General features: G+C 46.7%; 1 protein-coding gene across 1 annotated transcript; it reads right to left on the bottom strand.

Moving 5' to 3' along the window:
• Positions 1–1,149: 1,149 nt before the first annotated feature.
• LOC144146142 (uncharacterized) lies at positions 1,150–21,081 on the bottom strand. The gene is made up of 6 exons (XM_077678098.1): positions 20,765–21,081; positions 15,420–15,677; positions 14,496–14,630; positions 12,428–12,660; positions 10,570–10,896; positions 1,150–4,719 (listed from the first exon to the last, which is right to left on the bottom strand). The coding sequence occupies exons 1-6, from the start codon at positions 20,766–20,768 to the stop codon at positions 3,571–3,573; spliced, it is 2,106 nt and encodes a 701-aa protein (XP_077534224.1). The 5' UTR covers positions 20,769–21,081; the 3' UTR covers positions 1,150–3,570.
• Between the last annotated feature and the right edge of the window lie 64 nt (positions 21,082–21,145).

Here is a 21,145-nt window from a genome sequence, read left to right on the forward strand (position 1 = left end):
GTGAATGTGGGCTCGAAATCTAGCGCCGCTGCGCCACTGGAACTTTTTCTGGTGGTGTCATTTCCGTGATAGATATGATGTCGGTGAGGTTTGTGTACCCTGTTATAAAACACTTTCGTGTTAAAAAATCAAAGCCCCTTTCTTTAAAGGGGCCACGAAGACACAATGCAAGTTTGGTTCATTCAAAAGAGTGCCTCGTTAGAATCATGCTGACACCCCTTTTAGTGTAAGCGTCGCCCAAATAAGTTGTATAAATAGGAGAAAAGGGAATGGCCATGCGACCCACTAGCTCATTTCCCGTAACAGAACCTATGATGTCATGCCAGCCAGCTGTGTGATTGGCTGAGGCCGGAAAAAGCAAATGCAAATTAGGCAGAACTTATAAGCTTGCCAAACGAGCTATTCGCACTTAAATTTAGGGCACATTCTTTTTATATCGGTAAGCACGGTGGGACAAACAGTGGAAATAATGAAAGCACACATAAACATACAAGTACCAATACGTAGTGCTGTTGGTACTGCGCGCACTATGCTTCGTTTGGGGTGGTCTCAAATGACAGTGGCCGATTAATGCAAGCGGCGGTGTCTTATGCGACCATATTTGTTGAGCAAGCACCCTGTTTCACGAAATAATATTTTCTCCATGAACAAAACAAGCCAGGTTTAAATACCGTCACAAACAAACCAATGGCACAAAACAGTTTGCCGCAGTGTGGTGGCGCCATCTAGGTTGACGAACAGTAAGCAAGTCTCCACTCCACACTAAGTTTAGCTGAAAGACCTGTTCTTATGATGTCATTGCAGACGTTGCTCAAATACACGTTTTGGCGGAAGAATCAAAATTTCAGATTAAATTTATTAATTTTGCAACGAATAAAGCATCCTTTGCTTCCGGACAAGTGCTGGGGGTACTATAAAACATGAAATCTTTCGAATAAAACAAACTTGTATTTTGTCTTCTTTGACCGTGTTAGAATGGCACAAGCGGATAGATGCCAGCTGTATAACGCTTCCCAGGTTCGATTCTGACCCCGGGAAGCATTTTTTGTTGAGGTGCTTGATGGGCCCTCGTTTATCATCATCGTTTTGTGAAATTCGTCGTCCAGCAGTGCATTTTGGCACAACATCGAACGCATTGGAGGGCCATAGCAAGCTCCGCTTTAAAATATTGATAGTATCGATATTCAATTCATCGATAGTCTTACATCCCTAACATGCAATAATGTACACAGTGATTGCATTCTGAACAATGGCTGCCAGCCCTGGCAGGAGGTGCTTTTCCTGCTCGACAGAAAAGAAATGCTTATAACCATGCAACGACTCGCACAGAGAGGAGCACAAGCTGATTTCTTACTTTTTAATTGTTTCACAGCACTATTATTGGATAGAGGCCCTTATATACATACACGACAAAAGTCATTAAACAAAACAGTCATGGCGGCCAACAATAATTTAAATCATTACTGGTAAGCACAATGTGCCAAGGCGTAGCATTGTAATGTACAAATATGCAGTAAATATGTTGGATGATCAGTCAGCTTACATACTGAGGTCACAACTTCATGAAAAGCTGCAGACGTCAGGGCCTGAAAGTTCAGGTCATGAATGGATTAGTTGATGTAGCATTCGAAACAAAACTGGCCATGAAAGCTGGCCCTCTGCTCCCACATTGCCCCTAAATTTATATACGGTTCTTTCAAACGACATCAAAAACAAACAACCACGTGGGAAAACCACTGCACTTGCACTGCTCCTAGCCGTATTTTGCTTCCTGAAAAAAAGATAAACACTTTGTTGGTATTTCTACTTTTTTTTAGGAGTCAGTAAAATTGGCGCAATTAAGAGACAACAAAGGTATCACAAGACGACCAGCAAGAGATTCTTTTTTCAAAGTGCTGTCAATTTGCTAGTTTAAAGCTTAAAAGATGCTGGTGCTCAGAGCGCCTTCAAACAGTTCTGGCACACGAAATTGTACTCGGAGATGGCTACTGTACGAAACTGCAACAGCGACACTCCGTCAACAGCACGAAGCATATCGGCAACATGTCACAGCAACACGTCGTACTAAACACAAGAATTTTACAAAATGAACAAAGAGTAAAAAAAGTGGCGATTTGAATGATCGAGCTTGGCCACGTTTTAAATGTGCCACGCTCAGCGCAAGCGTCGCGACTTGGAAATTACAAATGCATGTTGAGAGTAAGAGTGCATAGCTGCAGTTTTTACCCCTGCCAGGTCACAAACATTGCAAGAGCAGCTCCATGGCAGAACGCTGCAGATTGTCTATGCTTGGGCAGAATTTACTGTTCCATTAGCTCGTACAAATCCATGAAACAGACCGACTGTTTGCACTGAACTATTGTAAAAGTTTCACTTGCACTTACGAAATCTACCTTTTTCATTTGGAAACATTTTGTGCATGGCTGTATGCCACGTGCATGTCAGAAATAGCCACTCAATCTACATCTGAATTCTAGTATTGGAGAAAACAACTTTTCGATTTAACTTTATTTTCACCTGCCCCCCATTCATTCATATGCAGGTTCCTTATTGATTGAACTTAATCCCACTGTAGAATCTGAACATCAAACAAGCGAGATTTTTTCCTCCGCACAAAGTGCTTTACGTTTACAAGAAGTTACGTACACTCAAGCATAGGTGACCTGGTCCTGACACAAACTCAATAAATAAAATCCAAAGACAAGATTGGGAAGACAGAATTCCTACGGTTGAGAACTATGGGACTGTAACACACACGGGCAGCTCATGTCTTGTCAAGATAACATAGAAGTTGTTACTTTTTAGGAAACACCCTTTCAATTAAGATCACAAAATGAGACTCACAATATGAGCTCACCATACAACAGATGGCAGCTTAGCCTCAACACAATAGGTAACACAATGGCTGCCATTGGCACCATCCGCTGAAAACTATCTACTTTGTGCATCAAATTGTAGATCCAGGGAACTCTTCGGCCTATCAGAATGGCACTCCTGGAACTAATTTTTTTTTCCAGGAGCACAAAGTGTGAGGCCAAAGAAGACCTTCCAAAAGAAACACCAAAATAATGTTCATACAGAGGCTTGTGGTCCCTTCACTAGAAGAAAACTTGCGTACCAAAAGGCAAATGATTAGAGCATACTGGTTCACTTTTATCACAAAACATGCCGACGCAATCCTAGCAAATTATAAAGGCATTGCCAAATACCAGTGACAAGCCACGTCTCACAAAATTTTAAGGTTAACTCACCTCAAAATTCACAATTGAGCACCCTATTATTTTGAGCACATGAATGGTGGCTGCAGAAACTACCGTAAGCTCGAACTTTCTTGGCTGTCGGCCAAAGAATTCTATTCAACAGAACTACCCTTGCATGCATCCTCTTCTGTTGAAACCTACAACAGTCACACAAATCAAAGATCTACAGGAGATCAACCCTCAACTACACGGTGTGCTAGAATTATTCTAACACACTCCGGTCCCCGGTATGTGCAACAAACTAGCCACCACTTATCAGTTTTTTTGCAGTTCGCACCAGACAAGCAGTAATAAAAGCAGCGATACAGTTTCACAGCGGGGCAGGATTCGACTGTCCTTCTCTTGTCCTGCTGCAATGTAGCCTGTCCTGGCACCTACTGTCGTGCGACGCGTTCCGGCTATGCCTCTGTAAGGTGCACGACGCATCGGGTGGCCGGAAGCCCTGGGCTTCTAGCCTGGCCACCTGCTTTGCGACACTCTGCCGCGGAATGGCCTGCGCTGCTTCCGCATACGGCTGCACAGTCACCGCACTGTCGGACTTTGCTCTCGCGGCACCACTCGCAGCAGACTGGGTCTTTGCAGAAACAGTGGACTCCGACGAAGAGCACGAAGGCGACTGCGCCTGCTCGCCCGAGAGAGCAGCGCCCGCCGCCCCAGTTCGCACAGGCCGGCACTTCACAGTGATCACTACGGGGCACGTGGAAGAGTGAGTCTTGGAGGCTGACGTAGCTGTCGGAAGATCTAAGGAAGAGGGGCGCATCACGTCCCTTCCGCTTTCAACAGCAGGCACGACCGTCTCCAAGATAACCCGGGTACCAGCGGAAGATGCTTCGCCACGGCTTTCCGGCAACGACCTCCTCAGGACAGCGCCATCCCAGGAGGGTAGGGAGAAGAGTTTTCTCCTGGCTGTCTTTTTCTTCGCAGTCCTTTCGTCGGCTGGGGGCCCGGCTTCCCTGTGACTGGGGGCCCGGGCTTCCCCGCCAGAGAGCCGTTCAAGGCCGCAGCTGCCTTCTGACACTGCCTGCTCGTCGCTGAGTGCGGAGGGTTGGGTAGCCTTGGGCGTCCGTGCCCGACCTCTCCCCGACGACTCCGTGGCCGAGCTTTGGCCGAGACAGCAGGTGGTCGCCCCGCCTTCGGCCGAGGGTGACGCCTCAGCGGTCGGGGGCCCCTTCTTGGAGCTCTTGCGCTTGGGCATGGAGAAGCGCCTGAGCCTCTGCAGCGTCCTGTCCAGCGGGTGCCTGGTCTTGGGTGCCTCCGCAACGACGGCTGCCGGTTGCGCTGAGGCCTGGCCGACGTCGGCGGAGGCGCTGGACTCGCTGCTCGTGGGGCTGAAGGCCCCCTGGCGGTCGTCCGCGCTGGCGGTGCAGCTGGAGCTGGTCTCACTGGCCCCCTCTTCCTCTTCGCCACCCCACGTGGTTGGGTCGGGGTACACGTTGTTGTTCTGGCTGGGCGGAGGACCCTGCAGGGAAGCGGGACGGCCATGAGTGCACACGCAATTAAGTCCCCAGCCCAAGTAGGTTTGAGGAGCAGTATTTTGGATGGCCTCCTTCCTTTCCTGCCAATCTCTCTGAGTATTTAGAAGCTTCTGAATGGAGCTGCACCTCGCACTGGCACATGCAGGATAGTTGTGATGCACCCAGAAGGGGCCAACACTATGGAAGGGAAGAAAAAAGTTGCCTAGAGTATTGTGCCAGATCCTTGTATTTCACAAGTAAAGGGGGATAACTTACTTCCTTGCTCACTTCCAAATGCAAAGTTGCACGTGCAGATACTGGTATCTGAAGTACAGTAGAACCTCAGTGTAATGAAATTTGGTGTAACAAAATACATCAATTTTTCTAACTTCAAATATACGCACACCATGTATTTTTACCTCTGTCTGTAAGAAAGCCCCATTTGCAGAAATTTCAATGCAATTTAATGAACAATTCAGCCCAACCTTTCAGTTCTAAGAGTAGATTTTTGGAAGCACGAGCGCTGAAACCGGCTCGCAATAACACCTAAGCAGTGAAACAGGCCGCCCAGAGCCACGAGTGATCACGATGCAACAAACGCACTGTCTGCAACCTTCTTTCTACCAGTGTGTCGAATCGAAAAAAATGACGGTTCAGTTACAATTCAGGTTCGGATGAATTCATTTCGTTCTGGGTCAGTTCCGGTTCAACTAAATCCCTACTCAAACCAGTTTGCGAACCTGTTCGGTGAGTTCAATTATTAGCAAAGTGCAAAAAAAATGTTTTGCAGTTTAAAGCGACCATGAAAACTGATTTTTCCAATAAAAGTTGCACAATTTTAGCAGCAACCGTGAGCAATTAGGCCAGATATTTAAACAAACAAAAGAGAGCACACATGAATTAGTGATGACTTACCAGCTACTTTCCCGCCCAGACCTTATGTTGTCCTAGGGACTGCTTCAAGCCGACAAGAGTCATAACTGTCTGAGAGATACTTTCTCCCACTTCCATTTTTGGCTTGTTTCTTTGAAATCGCAATCTCCTCTCTGGAATCGTCCTTCACCCTGAACTATAAATTTAGAGTCAGGCCTAGGTCCTGTCAAGTACATTCCGTACATTAGCAGGGGACATGTTTCAATCCCAGCGGTGTACTTTTTTTCCTCAGTTGTAGCGTATGAAAAATAAAATAACCCTACAGCAGCCAGATAAATGCTACCTATGAATTTGATTGTTTGGCCACCTAGGATAACTTGTTTGCAGTCACCTATTCGAGAGTGTGAGCCAGAAGTTTGTTAAAAGTGAGCTTTAGTTGACGCTCAGTCACTCATTATTACAGTTGAACCACGATATAACGAACCTCGATTTAGTGAAATTTGCGATATAACGAATTTTTTCAAGTTTTCTATCAAAATTTTGCTAAATGCATGTATTTTTATCTCGATTTTACGAAGTAATTTCATGCGGCGCTTCCGATTTAACAAAGTCACGGCAAGAAAGGAAGAACGAAATTCCGGTCGAGGCACGTTTTATTTTGCCTTTCAGAGCCTACATTGAAAACATTCAGCACTTGCATTAACACTTAAAAAACTAAAATGAAAGAAAAGTGGTGAAATCTGTGGTTGACAACAATTAAAAGCGATGAAAGAAGCTGCTCAAACCGCTAGCGGTCATGGACGGTTCAATAGTGCGGCCACCATTTTGACGTCTCCATCATTGCCCACGCCAACGCCCTCTATTCTTAGGCTGCCAAAGCCTACTTCAAGCTTTTTTTCTACGCGCCCTTGCTCACAGTGCTGCTGCTCTAGGTTGTGCTCGCTGATAACCACATTAATATTTTGTTCGTGCATCATTAGGTGAGTCTTGTAAGCAGCATGAGCACTCTAAAGGAAAGAAAAGTGTTCCGAACAAGAGCCTCAGGAAGTGTCGGTGAAACTGACGGCCACCGAAGTGATGGATGCCATCGACGTTCTGCGGAGGCACTCAGGCGCATGCGAATGTTTAAGAGCAAGCCTTGTTAGTGCTGTCAGCATACGAGCATCACCTAAAGCCCAACCTGGTCAAGAAACGCCAAGCACTGCTTACGGACTTCTTCAGTGCGGTTTGAACATCGAGTGCTGGTGGCAATAAATTGCTCTTTGAACGTGGTCATCTTCATTTCACCAGTGTTCATTAGACAGCTGCGATGGGGTGAAATCAGTTTCTTTAGGGCTCAGCAGGCAGAAAAGCAATTGCTCAATCGGATTTTTCCGGAAGGTATTTAATGTAAGCTTTCCGCTTTAGTGGGAGCACGTAAGCACTTCTCCACACAGTGAAGCGGTCCGCGTGTACACCGCTCAACTCACAATCATGGCTTCATCTCGAGCGTCGTGGTTGCATCATGCGCCCATACTGCAGAGCCTTTGTACATAAAAAAAAGTCTTTCAAAAGTTTCATAGCACCCTTCCACTGTTGGCCCGCCGCGCCTAAGCCTACCACTGAACGGACGAAAAGAGGCGTAACTTCGAACCAGCACCTCGCCAGGGTGAAGTTCACGGGGCATGGACGCAGGTTCAATTGACTAACAGCGGTGTTTAGTAGTTACCGAAATGAAAAAAAGAAAATGTGGAAACCTAGTTTGCTATGATATTTAATGAGGCGTTGCGGAAAAAGCACCGGTTTTACGACGACACATGAACTACCGTCGGCTATCCGAATTCCATTGCCCAAGTGTTGAAACTTTTGATTCACACAATTTTCGCGGCCAGTTTTAGTACAAATTTCGCTTTAATTAAGTGGAGAGGTAACTACATAGCAGTTGTTTCTGGGCGATGGGCAAGGTTTTGAAACCTCAATGACTGGTTAAATGAACTGTAAAATCGAAACCTCGATTTTACGAAATTCTCGGTTCAGCGAAATTTCCGCCCCCAAGTACGACTTTGTTATATCGAGGTTTAACTACTCTGATCACTGGGATGCATTTCGAGGTTGCTATTATTATGCATGTGTACTTCACTATGAATACGTCTCTGCTGCGCCTGACCACCACCCCAATTCCGTCTGCTAAGCTCTGTAACCTTAAATAAGATCATGCGATTACAAACTGAAGTGTGATTAGACTGCCGTTGTTGTGGTGGTTTGAGGGAAAGGAAAAGGAAGGGAAGTGCACCGGGGATATTACAGAGCCCAGCAGGGAGCTCACACGGTTCACCCATCAAGCAGCTTTTGAGGGTCAAACTTTTCAAGTATTTACGCTCTCTAGGCTTGCGGCCTTTTTAAAGAAAGGTATTAACTCTCTCGGGACCGCCCGAAAAAGTGATGAAAAAGTGAGGTCTCGCTACAAATTTTTTATTACATAAAGCAAAGGCACCATCCTACCTTAGCATATACCAAAATGCAGCTAATTATATGTTCTTTGACATACAATACCAAGTTTTACTTCAACACTGACGATAGAACCATGAAAAAATCTTAAAGTAAGAACTTTGTAAAAAAACTACAGAAAAAGATAGAAAAAAGCGTAAATATAAAAATATTAAAAAAGAATAAAATTATTTCAGGATATACAAAATCTAACACAATGCTTTGTTTCTTCATCGCGAAAGTTTGATGCGGCTAGGTGTAACTGGTTTTTTGTTTTGTGCGTGATCTCTTTGGCACTAGGGCCATGGCTACGTCGTCGCCCAGGTACACGCCGGGCTTTCGTCTCGGCGAAAACTTGATCCCTTTCTGAGATGGTGGCAGGAGATCACCACCATAGGTAGTTAACACCCTAGCGAACAAATATAAACCAGCCAGAACATATTTCAAGCGCACATACCTACTCCAGAGACAATTGAAACCGAAACCAACACCCACCTTTGAGCGCGATTTGATGTTCCAGGCTGATCAACACCTGAATCCTCACTCGAGCTGAAATCCGATCTCTAAAGCCACTTCACTGCCACTCTCATCGTTAAAATCCACAGTAGAAGGTGAAGATATGCGAGACGAGATGAGGCGGATTTCTTATCGCGCTCGCGCGAGTATGACGCCATGTTTGTTTACATTCGAAACCACTGCCCATCAGAATAAAATATCTGATGCGTTGCCGCCTGGCGATAAAAAAATAAACTTCATAAAAGAGAAAACTATCGTTTTCAAACTATCTCCTAGATGTCGCTAGGTGTTCCATCGAACGAAAATTTGTATTCTGCAGGCTCGTGAAACCATCGATCATATGTGATCGATGGCCTATGGAGCGGTCCTGAAAGAGTTAAAGGCAACAAGTATGCACATTTCAAGTGTTGGCCTTCACCACTGCCCAGTGCAGCAGCCTTGAAACCCAATTGCCATTACACAGTTGCAGCGAGGGAAAAGCAAAAGTCAATGTTTCAAATCGCCCACAGGCTGCCAAGAGTGTGACATTTCGTTTGCTCAACCTTGCACTCTGCTCGTGCTACCAGCAGTGGCATACCTTTCACAACATTGGTGCGCATACCTGTCCTCATGTTGTGACGACGAAGAGAGCGTTGATAATGTTCTGACTGATCTGATGACTGATCTGAAGGCGAAAGTGCGTGAGAAGTTTTCCGCTTCAGTTCCAGTTTGGGTTCAGCATGCTCAAAAAATAATGGTTCGGGATCAGGTTCAGTTCCGGCAAAAGTTCCGGCAGAAATACCCACGAAATACCAGCGAAAATACCGGCAAAAATACCGAACTGGTATTTTTGCCGGAACCCTTGCCGAAACGTCCGGGCAGAGCCTGACAATTTGCACCAATAAGGAGGAGCATGCCCATTGCATCATTTTCAGAGGTTTCACAGCAGCCAAGTCTCCCCATTCGATTCCCACTTCCTCTAGCAGTGGGGATCAATATGCGTAGAACAGTTTTGAACCGTATAATCAGCTCCTTTTCTGCATGTTCAACTTTGTTTTCAGCACAAGCCCCATTCTTGCAAAATATAACAAGCCTGTCGTATGTGCACCCCATTTTCACTTAAAGGAAGCGCCTCGTGTCGTTCACACTAAACATTGGACACTAACAAAGCACGAATTTTACCGACGTTGTTACATCAAGGTTTCACTTATGACTACTGTGCCTGATAAACATGTATCTTCTGTACATCATTTGTAGATCATGAGCTTGCCAGAACATGACCAAATACATGTTCCACAAAACTGAAAACACTTCTGTACTTCTGTGCCGTCAAGGCCAACTTTGCCCATGACCAGGGTAATAAGTAACAGCAGAATGATTAGGTTAGTAGAATGATTAGATAAGTAAAATGATCCTCCCAATGATTGGAACATTCCAATGTGAGTTCCACATAAGTGCTGCTGCTCAATTTCAGATAAAATTTACACTGTAAAAATTTTAATCCAGCATGTCTGCAAAGCAGTGGCTGTTGACTATTCACTGCACTTGCAGTCAAGTCAGTAGCCAATTGGGTGGTGCGTTTCATCCTTTTTCTACCCCAGTTTTACTCGCAACCAATCGATGAAACGAATTAGTCCTGGCGGGGAATTAAAAACAAAAAGACGCACTTTCAAATGAGCCCAAGATGGACGCGATAGCACTTGTAGAACCCGAGCGGAGAGTCGTCGAAAAAATGCTATTTTCGCACCGAATATTGGTTGATTTTAGCGGTCTGTGGCAACTGTGGCAACACGCAACTGTGGCAGCAACTTGCTTATCCAGCTCCTGCTGGCATTGAAACTAAAGGAGGGAACTTTGAAAGCTGATTTCAGTTTTAAGCCTGATTGTAAAGCACACACAAATTTGAAAGCCACTTTTAGTGAAAAATGGTGCGCGTTAATCATGCAAATATGGTATGTTGCTATGTCCACCTTCGTCCCCGTCAGCTTAGTGCCGCATTCTCGCTTAATTAATGCAGCTACCTGCAGGCTGAGGCGCTTGTCCCTGTCCTGCACCAGGTGCCGGGCAGAGGGCTCGCACTGCTGCGACAGTCGGCCCCCGGGGGCCGCCTGCTCCCGCTGGTCCCCGACCAGGACGACCGTCACGTGCCGTAGCCCGTCCTCGTAGTAGGCGTCCGACCGGATGGCCCGCTGCTGCTCCTGCTGCTGGGTCGAGTCCCCCGCTTCGCTGCTGGTCGACGATCCACCTCCTCCTCTTCCCCCTCCTCCCCCTCCTTCTCCGCAGAGCAGTGGGGGCGTTGTCGAGGCCACCAGTGGCAGTGGGCCGCTGGCACACACGTTTGCTGCAAGCTGCAAAACGATCGGCCCCACACGTCGCTGACGGAAGCAGTCATGCCTGTATTTTTATGGTGTAAGTCTAGCTCTGATTAACGAAGAAAAGAGAAAAAATTAACCGCAAATTGCCTGCAGAGAAATTGTGCCGCATGCTTTAAATGTTGACTACAATGATAAGTTTCACCAATCGTCTTGTATTTTGGTTTAATTTATTCGATGACACAAATGTGCACTATTCTTGTATTGGCTTGGTTGGGCAGTTTAACCTCTCCAATCCAATCGTCTCATCCCCTGCCCCTCTGCCCCCCCCCCCCCCCCCCCTCTCTCTCTCTCTCTCTCTCTCTCTCTCTCTCTCTCTCTCTCTCTCTCTCTCTCTCTCTCTCTCTCTCTCTCTCTCTCTGTCACACACACACACACACACATACACACTGCTGCAGCCTAAACACCAGCCAATGCTTAGGGGCAAGATCTGCCATCCCCTCATCTTCTCAGATGGTGCGGAGCAACCAACTACAGTCAGACAAATGCGCATCACTTGACGAGCAGCCTAAGAACATTCCCGGCTAATAATACCAAAGCAACGGAAAGAAAGAAAAAAGAGGTTCCTGCAGGTGCAAGTCAAAAGCAGGCGAGAATTGAAAGCTTGTGATTTTTCCATCTCAGGTGAACACTTTTGTCTGCATTTACTACACCAACTTCAGGCAACAGCTGTACCACTGTTGATACCTCTGCCAATGGATCAGCCAAGTTGCACCCGTACAAGATCACCTAATGCCACACACCATAGCTGGCTGCAGCTCTACCGTTCGTTCCTGTGTTGTAACAGTGCAGCCTTTGCACCCCATTCACAGCACACACCATGCATTTAATCCCACTTGCACCTTCTACTATGTTTGCATGCTTCATTTCACAAGCTCCATGCAGCAGCACCAAGGCTACGCAGCTTACTAAGGACAGTGACGTCCTACCAGAGTCCCTACGCCTACTGTCACTTTCTTCAGAGGGCCTTTGCAAAATGTTACGGTGAGTTGGACAAACACTTTGGGCGACTTTGTTGAGAGCCACGTAGCCTCCACCGTGCTGCACGCATTTTGTGAAAGAAACTAAAGAACAAAACGAAAGTGTTGTTTAAGCATAAAGATCAAAGGTGGTGGAGGCTTACCATATCGCCAAGCTGGGGCAAATGTGTGTAGGCCAGCCATTGATTATGCTCAGCCATAAAGAATTCAAGTTTTTAGATTACAGGTGATGTATTGTTCCCGCAGTGCTATGCCTTGTAGATAAGTTGGCTTCGGTTGTCCATATCTTGTGCAGTATCAATCCGAAGGTTTCCCTTCCTCTTTTACAGTGTATTGTCATGCGCAGTTTGTGTATTGTGAGTATATATTATGTTCTTCTTCAATGAAAAGTAGTTGTGAGTTAGCACTTGTCCCACCGCCTTCTTTGCCTTTGCCCTTCGTCTGTGCGCGCTACTAGTGAGCATAAAGATACTCCACAAGCAAGCCAATTCTGGCACAGTGGGTGGCCAATTCAAGCAAGCGCCTACCTGCTGTTGTGGCTGTGGGGGTGGCCTGTCCATCAGCAGGACTGGTGGGGCGTCGTACGGAGGCGGGGCTTCCCCGGGAGGAACGTACGCCTCGGGGGGCTTCCAGAAGGTGTATGGGGGCGGAGGGTCCGGGCAGAAGCCGCCCAGGAAGCCCACCCCCTGCTCCTCCAGTGCCAGCTGCCGGGCCAGGCAGGCCTCCTCCAGGCTCGCAGCTGCACGGCACCCGTTCAGCCCTGGGGGGAGGGGGCACAGAACAGGAAGGCTCAGGAAGCAAGCCCCGAACTTCAGTTTTATCACTTTGCATTTTAAGGTCCCAGAATGAAGCGGGAATGGAATTGCGACCTTTTAAATCCTGAATGAGTGTGGAATGGAATGGACTGTTAATGCAGTGACAAAGCATCCGTGTTAGTGGTGAAAAAAAAAACTCAATTTTTTTTCAACATTTTTTTTTTTTACTTGCCGCGGTGAAGCAGTGGCTATGGCGCTCTGCTGCTGAGCACAAGGACGTGGGTTCGATTCCCAGATGCAGGGGCCACTTTTCTGATGGAGGCGAAAAGCAAGAGCGCCTGTTGTGTTCGAGATTTCAGCGCACGTTAAAGATCCCCAGGTGGTAAAAATTAATCCGGAGCCCTCCACAACGGTGCGCCTCATCGCCTGTGTTGCGTCGGCACGTTAAACCCCACAATCAATCAATCAAATATTTCTTGGGCATAATGCGCTTAAGTTACACCTGGGCTATGCGCACCATACTGAAGGGCTCCGGTTTGATTTCCACCACCCAGGATTTTTAACGTGCGCCGAAATCTCTCAAAGTGCCTTTGAACCAGTGTTACAAACAGTGACGGCAAAAAGTGGCATCGCAAGAGTACAGTTAGCGTTTGTTGTGCTGGTTCATACATGCATAACGGAATTAGGTAACAAAATGGTACAACAGGATACAGCCCTGACTTAGTCAGAAACATGGCATTCTAGCATCAGTGACCTACTCAAAGACAATTTCAGTTGGACACTTCTATAACCAACAGCAAGATGCGCCACAATTTGTTCCATACCAAAAAAAACCTATACATATATATCATGTGAATATTTTTCTTTTCAGTTATTAGCACCCCAAATGCCCTCCTTTTACTATACTGGGATCCAGACAAAAGTTTCAGCCAAAAATCGGGTGAAATGCTCTGGGTTTATTATTGCTACATCATATCATCATGCTCTTAAGGCTTACAGGAGTTGTCATGCGGGTGCATTCCTCAGAAGCACACAAGCTATCTACACCGGGTGCAGTTTCAGGAAACTGCACTTTTTTCTTTTCTTCACAATGAAGCAGCAAAATGTGAGTGCCACCAAAGCAGTACTCCAGTACATTCAAGGGGAAGCTGACTTTTGCCATAAAGAACATCAGCAACTGCACCAATGGGAGGCAGTTTGATGCGATGCAGCACAGCATTCTGTGTTATTTTTCAGACAAGAAGAAGTCCAGCCCCAAAACACTGAGGTCACGTTAGCAGGTCGACCAAGAACAAGCCACTGCTTCTTCCTCGCTCAGTTCACAGCCTTTACAGCAAGGCTGCCATGGATAGCTAGTGCTTCAATGTGAAGGTGTTGAGTGCGACTAGGGGGTGGCATGTACCCATTCACGGCAGATGTTCGCATCTCGCAATGGCTCGTTTACTTTGATGTGAATGGCACTAGTGACGACCTCCTTTGCATGGCAGACGCAGGATGCACAACATGCTTGATTATTAGTTCCAAACAAAAGTGCACTAAATAAAGCACCCGACACCGCGTTGAGTGGGACTGCACATCGTTCACGCCTTAAACACCTCGGATGCCACAGCTTTATAAACGCACAGACATAATGGTTACACGTGTAGTAAACATCGCTGGTGCAGAGCATGTTTGCTTACCCTCCAGCCTACCTGCATAGAAGGCATTTGCATTGCCTGCACAGTATGTTTCTTCTCTCGCATGTTTTTAGACCCCCGCACTAGGAACAGTCTCCACCATAATAATGACAGGTGGAGAAGAAGAGGGGAGAAGGGAAACAAAGAGCAGAGTGCCCACTGACGGCGTATCATGACGAGCAGGCGCCTCTTGCGCAGCCGGTGGATCATGAAGAGCAGCAGGGCCACGATGAGGAACGAGGCCACCGTGCTGGCCACCATGCGCAGCCCCAGGGTGGTGGCACTCTGCACCTCCGACCCTGCGGGGCCACCGGGAGTGGAGGGGGACAGGAGACGTGTGAGGTGGCAACATCAAGCAGGACACTGCCATGAGAAGACTCTCTCTCGTGTACAGGCCTGTCTTCATGAAACCTCCACTTAAACAAAATGCAGCGTCTGCATGCCCTCCTGCATCTATCTCCCCGTGCTGTCTGTCGTTCGTGAGCCCCGAAGGAGCCCAAAAACAGAAATCTGTGTGCACAACTTTTACGCGACCTCGGCTCAAAACTGTTTTCTTACCCATCCACATTCAGTGCTCCAAGATGAAAAAAAGAACGGTGCTAAACCATCTTTGAAACTGCCTATCTGGTAGCGACGATTATGGAGGACAAGCCTTCTGCCTTTTCTTCAATAAAACAGCAGGTGAAAACAAACTTTGCAAGGTAAGGTAGTGCAACAAGCTATGGGCCTACGTTTAGACGCTACTGTAACACTGAAGTGCTGCCATCAACAATTTACCGCATTGAAAGTTTTAGCTCCCCACCAGGAATGACTTTCCAACTATTACATTTGTAACCCCTAGTACCAACTGGGATTCCCCTTTGCTTTAGAGCACGTCTCAACTCCTGACAGCAATGCACCCAACAGTCCTAGCCTCTCTTGAAGAACCCGTAGCTTCTTCAATCTGGAGTAGAATGCAAATCTACAACCCCACAGCCACTTAATTTAAGCAGCGAGCGGGCGCCAGGTTCTCGACACTGCAACGGGGTCAAGAACCCCGACAGCCAAGACCACCGTATCAACCGCACCCCTTTTGCAAGCAAGCTCACCGTCAGGGGCCCCCAGGGTGGTGCCGTTGCAGGCGTAGTCGCAGCACTCGCCCGATCCCCTTAGGTAGGGCTGGTGGCAGTGGGCGGGCGGGTAGCAGGAGGTGATGGAGCACGAGTCCGGCCGCCCCCGCTGGCACGTGCACTGCTCGCAGGGGTCCTTGCCCTCGGGCGTGTACCGGTCTCCGTGCTCCACGGGCGAGCCCCGCCGGTCCACGCACACCCCCGCGCCCCCGACAGGCGGCAGCAGCCCCACGCCCTCTGCACAAGAGGGACCAGGGGGCCTTTTTCAGGGACCAGGAGCCTACTAGTAGTACTCAGACGTTGTGGACAACGCGGAGGAAACCGCAAGCATTCGCATCCAAAACACCCACAGTCTGGCAGCAGCCGCAACTACAAGAAAAACTACAAGCCACCAAAAACACTATGTAGCACATCGAAAACAAAGTCGGAAGGAACCAAGTGCACACACATGTGGAAATGCAATAATCCAAAAAGAATCAAAGCCCTGTGTTTGATACAAAGACCAAAGTAAGGAAGTCATTTATAGGGAGCTGCTAGGAAATATGTGGGTGCAAGGGAAAGCGTTTCAAGGCTCAACTCGGAAGTGAGCCTGTCAGGAAGACTATTCCATATGTAAAAGGCCTGGGGAAGTTGGGAAGCTAAAGGCGTCTGTATTCCCACACATGCACACAAAAAACTTCAGAGATTATTTAATCTGTGTGGCGTGGTTCAAGGCATAATGTGGATTGTGAGGCGATATGGACAAATCTCTGAAACAAACATAAAACAGCACCATTACGTTTCATCTGCATATTGCTACAGCAATTTATTTATTTTATTTACTTATTTCGAAATACCACAGCCAAGATTAAGGCTACAGCAGGAGTGGGTACAAATGATATGTACAATGCAGATATAGGATAACACAAAATCAATGCAACGTATCCATGCCAGGTTGAAAACAAAAAGGAAAAATGGCAAATAAATACGAAAATACAAATCAGGCACATATAAGCAATAGGTACATAGTTGCAGAATTATATGGTTTTGATTATTTTCGGAGACACCCACCGTACAGTACAACATAAGGTGAAGATGGAGGGGAAAACATATGAGGGGGCTGAACACTAATAGATCTGTGTGGCTGTCAAAAAATGTTGCTGCGGTAGCGCATGAACAGAGCCAGGCAAAGCATTCCACCACTCTATTGTGCGAGGAAAGAAACTAAATGTAAATGCTTCCATTTGGGCAAATACTACTGGTGCCTGATAAGACTGTGGTGGCTTCGTGTTGACAATGGCCTCGAAAACGTGCAGTAGGTATCATTGTGTGAATAATAATGCGAATGTACGGCAGAATGTAAATGTTTTAACGACTCTGTGCACCTGTGTGAGGTAAGCAAGGTTAGATTTAGTGACAACAGAGCCCAGGTGGGCGAAAAATAACTGTCATAATGGTGGCATGTAAATCAAACGGCTCTTCTCTGAACCGATTCAGTTTTATTAATTTCATACTGCTTGTGTGGGTCCCATATGGGTGAGGCGTATTCGATAATTGGGCAGATTAATGACTTGCACATGAGCAATTTGGTGTCTCTAGGAGCTTTAGCTAGCATACGTCTCAAACAACGAAGCTTTTTTTTCCCGGCTTTAGTGGAAATATAGACTGTTTCGTCGTTGACAGTTTGCTGCAAAGATAACGCCAAAATAGTTGTAATTATTTACGCTACACAGGGAGCAGTTGTTGATAAGTAGCAGAACTGCGAAGCGTTTTTGTTAAAGTTAATTCTCATCTGCCACTTGTTGCACCAGGAAGTTATGGCTATAATTTAATGCGGTGATCTGAGCAGCCTCTCCAGATAAAATTTAATTACGTTCACAAAGTGAGGACATCAAAAAAAGATGTGTCATAGCAGAGTGGACAAACCAATTTGCAAACATTCGCAATATATTTATGCACATTGTTACACAACGATTATTTTAAAGCTTGCCCATACATGGCTGCACAACCAAAAAAATAATAAGATGAGCCCTGTGCCACCAACGAACCATCCTACATAAACTGCAACAAGGCACAGATGCAATCTTTGCAAGAGAAGTTCGTGTCCATCATAGTTGCAATACTTTTTTGGTCGTATGTACGCTAGGCCGGTCAGAACATAAAAATTCTGAGTCTTTTTAGGTTCAGATAGTTCATACTTGGCAAGGTTAGGCACTCTGTGATCAACCTGCTAGAAACTCAAACAATGCCAACAGTACTGTAATTTTCTTAAATTGGCCCACTCCCAACTTCTTGACTTTCTTGCATTAAAAAATTTTTAACATTTAAGGGCGCGCAAGATGTTCAACACTGTAACACTACACTGAGAAATATATGCTGGGATAGGAAATACTATTTAGATTGTTGTGCGCAAGATTAGCTAAACTAATGTGCATTTAATGCTAACAAAATGCTTCCAATATTGACTACCCGCATTGCCACATTGCCGGTTCAGTCATGTTAATATTGACTTTGGGTTTCCTTCTGTGCAGTTCTTTATGCTTGTAATCCGTTAACTTTCTCCCACAGACTAGCAAGTGTATTCTCACTGTCATAGTCAGCAAATTGGTGAGAACAATGGTACGTGAAAAATGCTCTTAATGAATACATTTCTTTTAAAAAAAAAGAATAAAAATTGAAAAGAAAAAAAAAAGCAGTACAAATCAGCCGAAAGAAGTTTGAGCATGCGGTTTCGATTTCTACACTGAATTTATTCAGGGGCAAAGTTCGGAATGGTGTCCATTTTAAAAGCACCCGCTTCGAGTGGGCCCTAATTGGCTGATGGCGGACGAAACTGTAAGACGCAGAACAAGCAAGGTTATTCTGTGCATATATCAGATTCCCCATAACTGGAATTACATCACGACTTGAAACAGATGCTTTTGAAACGAACAGCAGTCAGAGTTCTGCCCCTATTAAACTTAACATTGTGCTTGTATCTGCTAACGTAAATGGATGCTGTTTGACCCACTTCATTGCCCTTTAATTGACAGGGCGTTGGCAAAAGGCCTTTTGAAAGCGCTACTTGGCGTGCCAGTTAAGCCGGAATTCTCATGGAGGACGGTTTATTTTCCACAAAAACCGCACCTTCAAGGTCAAATTTTTCACCCCTGTGCTTGACTAGGACGATTAAATTAAGGCTAATGCACCATTTGACACCCCGCATGCAGAGCGCATGCCTCCGGTGCCTCCAGACTTCCTTGTGCGGGTCTGTCTTATCTGCCCTTGGATCCAGGGCCGCCTTTGCCTGTACTAGCCCTTTATCCTGTTTACTGCTGTCACTGTTTCCCTCGTGTAATATGCGGGAGGAAGTCCAATTTCCAAGACAGCTGCTCGCTTGACTTTCCTCCACCACAAAGACAACAAAACAATGTGTAAGAACACACAAGGCAACCCGTTTGTCGAGACTACAAATGCATACACGCCCACCTCGCCATTTCTACGCGTTTTACTTTTAAGCCAGGTATTTCAGCCCCAAGAGCTTGCCAAATTTGTCGAATGCAAGTATGCAAACTGTGGAAAAGTTGTGCGAAACAGGAGGTTTTTACAGTTTTTCATTTGGTCATGGAGTAAGAACAAAACAGGAGGGTAAACGACGGTTCCTAGGGCGGCAAGATTACGTCACAAGTGCTTGGCCCACGTTAAGCTACCGGCATTTGTTGCGGGAGCAAAAACTGCGCGGCCACAGCGATTGGCATTTTACTGCGAAGCCCTGGAATGAATTGTGGCTGGCCACTATCATTTCATCCATCAGGTGCTGCTACCCTCTCCATCACCATTGCATCTACAAAGCTTTGCCGTCCATGTTCGTTTTTATTGTGACATTATCAGATCACTTGCCATTGCCCGCCACAATGGGCCGTTTCACCTCCTGTATATATTCTTGCTCCATAGGTTTGGTTTAAATCCTGTAACAGAAAGAAAGTCCAGCCTTGCACGTCAGCACATACATACCTTGAGTGATGTAACCCTGTATGTGTGAGCAATAACCACCAAAATGAAGCCACCCTACCCTTGCTGTTGATCCAGAGCCCACGATTATACAGAGAGAAGGGAGTCTCTTTAGCTCCTAGTTTTTCAAGATATTCAATGGAGATCGAACGCAGTGAAAGATCCAAATTTGTTACAGCTGCATTCATTTGAGGGAAACTTCTGTTCAAACACTTATATTCCTCTAAAATCCTCCTTTCCTCACCCATGACGTGTTGCTGCGACCCGCGTGGAATCTAACTTGGAGGTGCAGACATATATCTGAATTGGCATTTTATCATAGAAGTTGAACACACGTTCAAGTGTTGATATGGGCATGAATACAAATACAGATCACCTGGTATCATTTTCTATGTTCTTAATTTTGAAAGATAATTACACCCTCAACCTTTTGCTTTTATTTTTTTAAGGTTAGACATTAATAAACAAGCCCTAGTGCGCATATGCGACAGTGATATGCACAGTCCTTCGCATGGCTGTCCTTCACAGCTGGCTACAGTCTCTTTTTGTAATAGTCGCACGCATGCACTACACTTGCAAGACAAAACTCAACAACTACGCGCCCTTCGCGAGCGACGAATCGAGTGGCTGTCAGAAGCAGGGGGAGCGATCAAGCAGATCTTTCTCAAAAGTGGCCGTCAAACCGGGAGGATCTCGAACAATGCCGCTTCTTCCCCCCTTTGTTCAGCGTGTAGCACAAGATATCCAGGTTACGCGGCTGGCTGTACTTCCGGAACGACCTCCCACGCTCGGCTGACCGTATCACCGGCGTCGCCGAACGGCGTCGTCTCTGGGCCAAATCCCTTCTGATTTCTCGCCCTCCTTTTTTTACGGCCGCGACCATCGCCGAAGCGCTTTCGAAATTTCGGCCCGCGCCTCGGCCGCCGTTGTCACGGCAGCGTGCTCCCATTTCGAGAGCTGTCGCCGACGTGACGCGAATGACACACGCGATGTTTGTAAGCAAGCCTTCCCGACACATCGCACCGGCCTACGCCTACAGCGCCCTGACTCAGGCACCAGCCGTACGGACGGCTACACATTTCACAACGATACGGCGTTATTGAAAGCAAATGTGCGAAAACACTACTCACTGCTGCTAACAGCCATGTCGTACGCGAAATGGGAGCGACGTTCCCGATCGCACAGCAAGGCGCTCGGCTTGCCACAGCACCGCTCTCCGAAAGTCAACGAACGGATTGTCAGTGCGCGGTTCGAAGAAACGGGGCAGCCTCGAAAGCAGTTTTTAACAAGAACGTGCTGCTGCGGAAAGCGGAATATGATTTACCGAAGGACGCTTTCTTTTTCGTATCACTCACCCATCACCACGGTCGCTCGCACTTTCCGAGGTCTTCTACTCCCGAGGCTGGCAAGTTTCCGAGGAGGCGGTCCGGTTAATCAACTCCGTTCCGTAGACACGGCGCGTAGCGAAACTGCTCATCGTAGTTAGTAGTAGAAAGCTTTGGCACACATGCTTGTGACAGATCACAATCCGGCAGCTTTTAGAAAAGCCATAAGGATTTCTAGGGCGATCGGCAAACGCCTCTGCTCCATGTTTGCGCCCAGGCGGTAGTCGAGGTTGCTTTGGTTACTTCGCTTGCTTCGCTAGCTTCGCCTCCTCCGTCTCTCCCCGAATGGCGTCTTGTTCGTTTCCGTCCGTTTCTGGAAGATGGCGACACCAACGAAACCGAAACTAAATT

The sequence above is a fragment of the Haemaphysalis longicornis genome, unplaced genomic scaffold (assembly GCF_048455015.1).
Source record: "Haemaphysalis longicornis isolate Haplotype H1 unplaced genomic scaffold, Haemaphysalis longicornis Haplotype H1 scaffold_7, whole genome shotgun sequence".
Lineage (NCBI taxonomy): Eukaryota > Metazoa > Arthropoda > Arachnida > Ixodida > Ixodidae > Haemaphysalis > Haemaphysalis longicornis.

What these genes read in the sequence shown, in the direction of transcription:
- LOC144146142 (XM_077678098.1), bottom strand. An exon ending in CACCCTGGGGGCCCCTGACG is followed by an intron (nt 14,631 to 15,419) that starts GTGAGCTTGCTT and finishes GTGGCCCCGCAG; the next exon opens with GGTCGGAGGTGCAGAGTGCC. An exon ending in CCCCACAGCCACAACAGCAG is followed by an intron (nt 10,897 to 12,427) that starts GTAGGCGCTTGC and finishes ATCGTTTTGCAG; the next exon opens with CTTGCAGCAAACGTGTGTGC.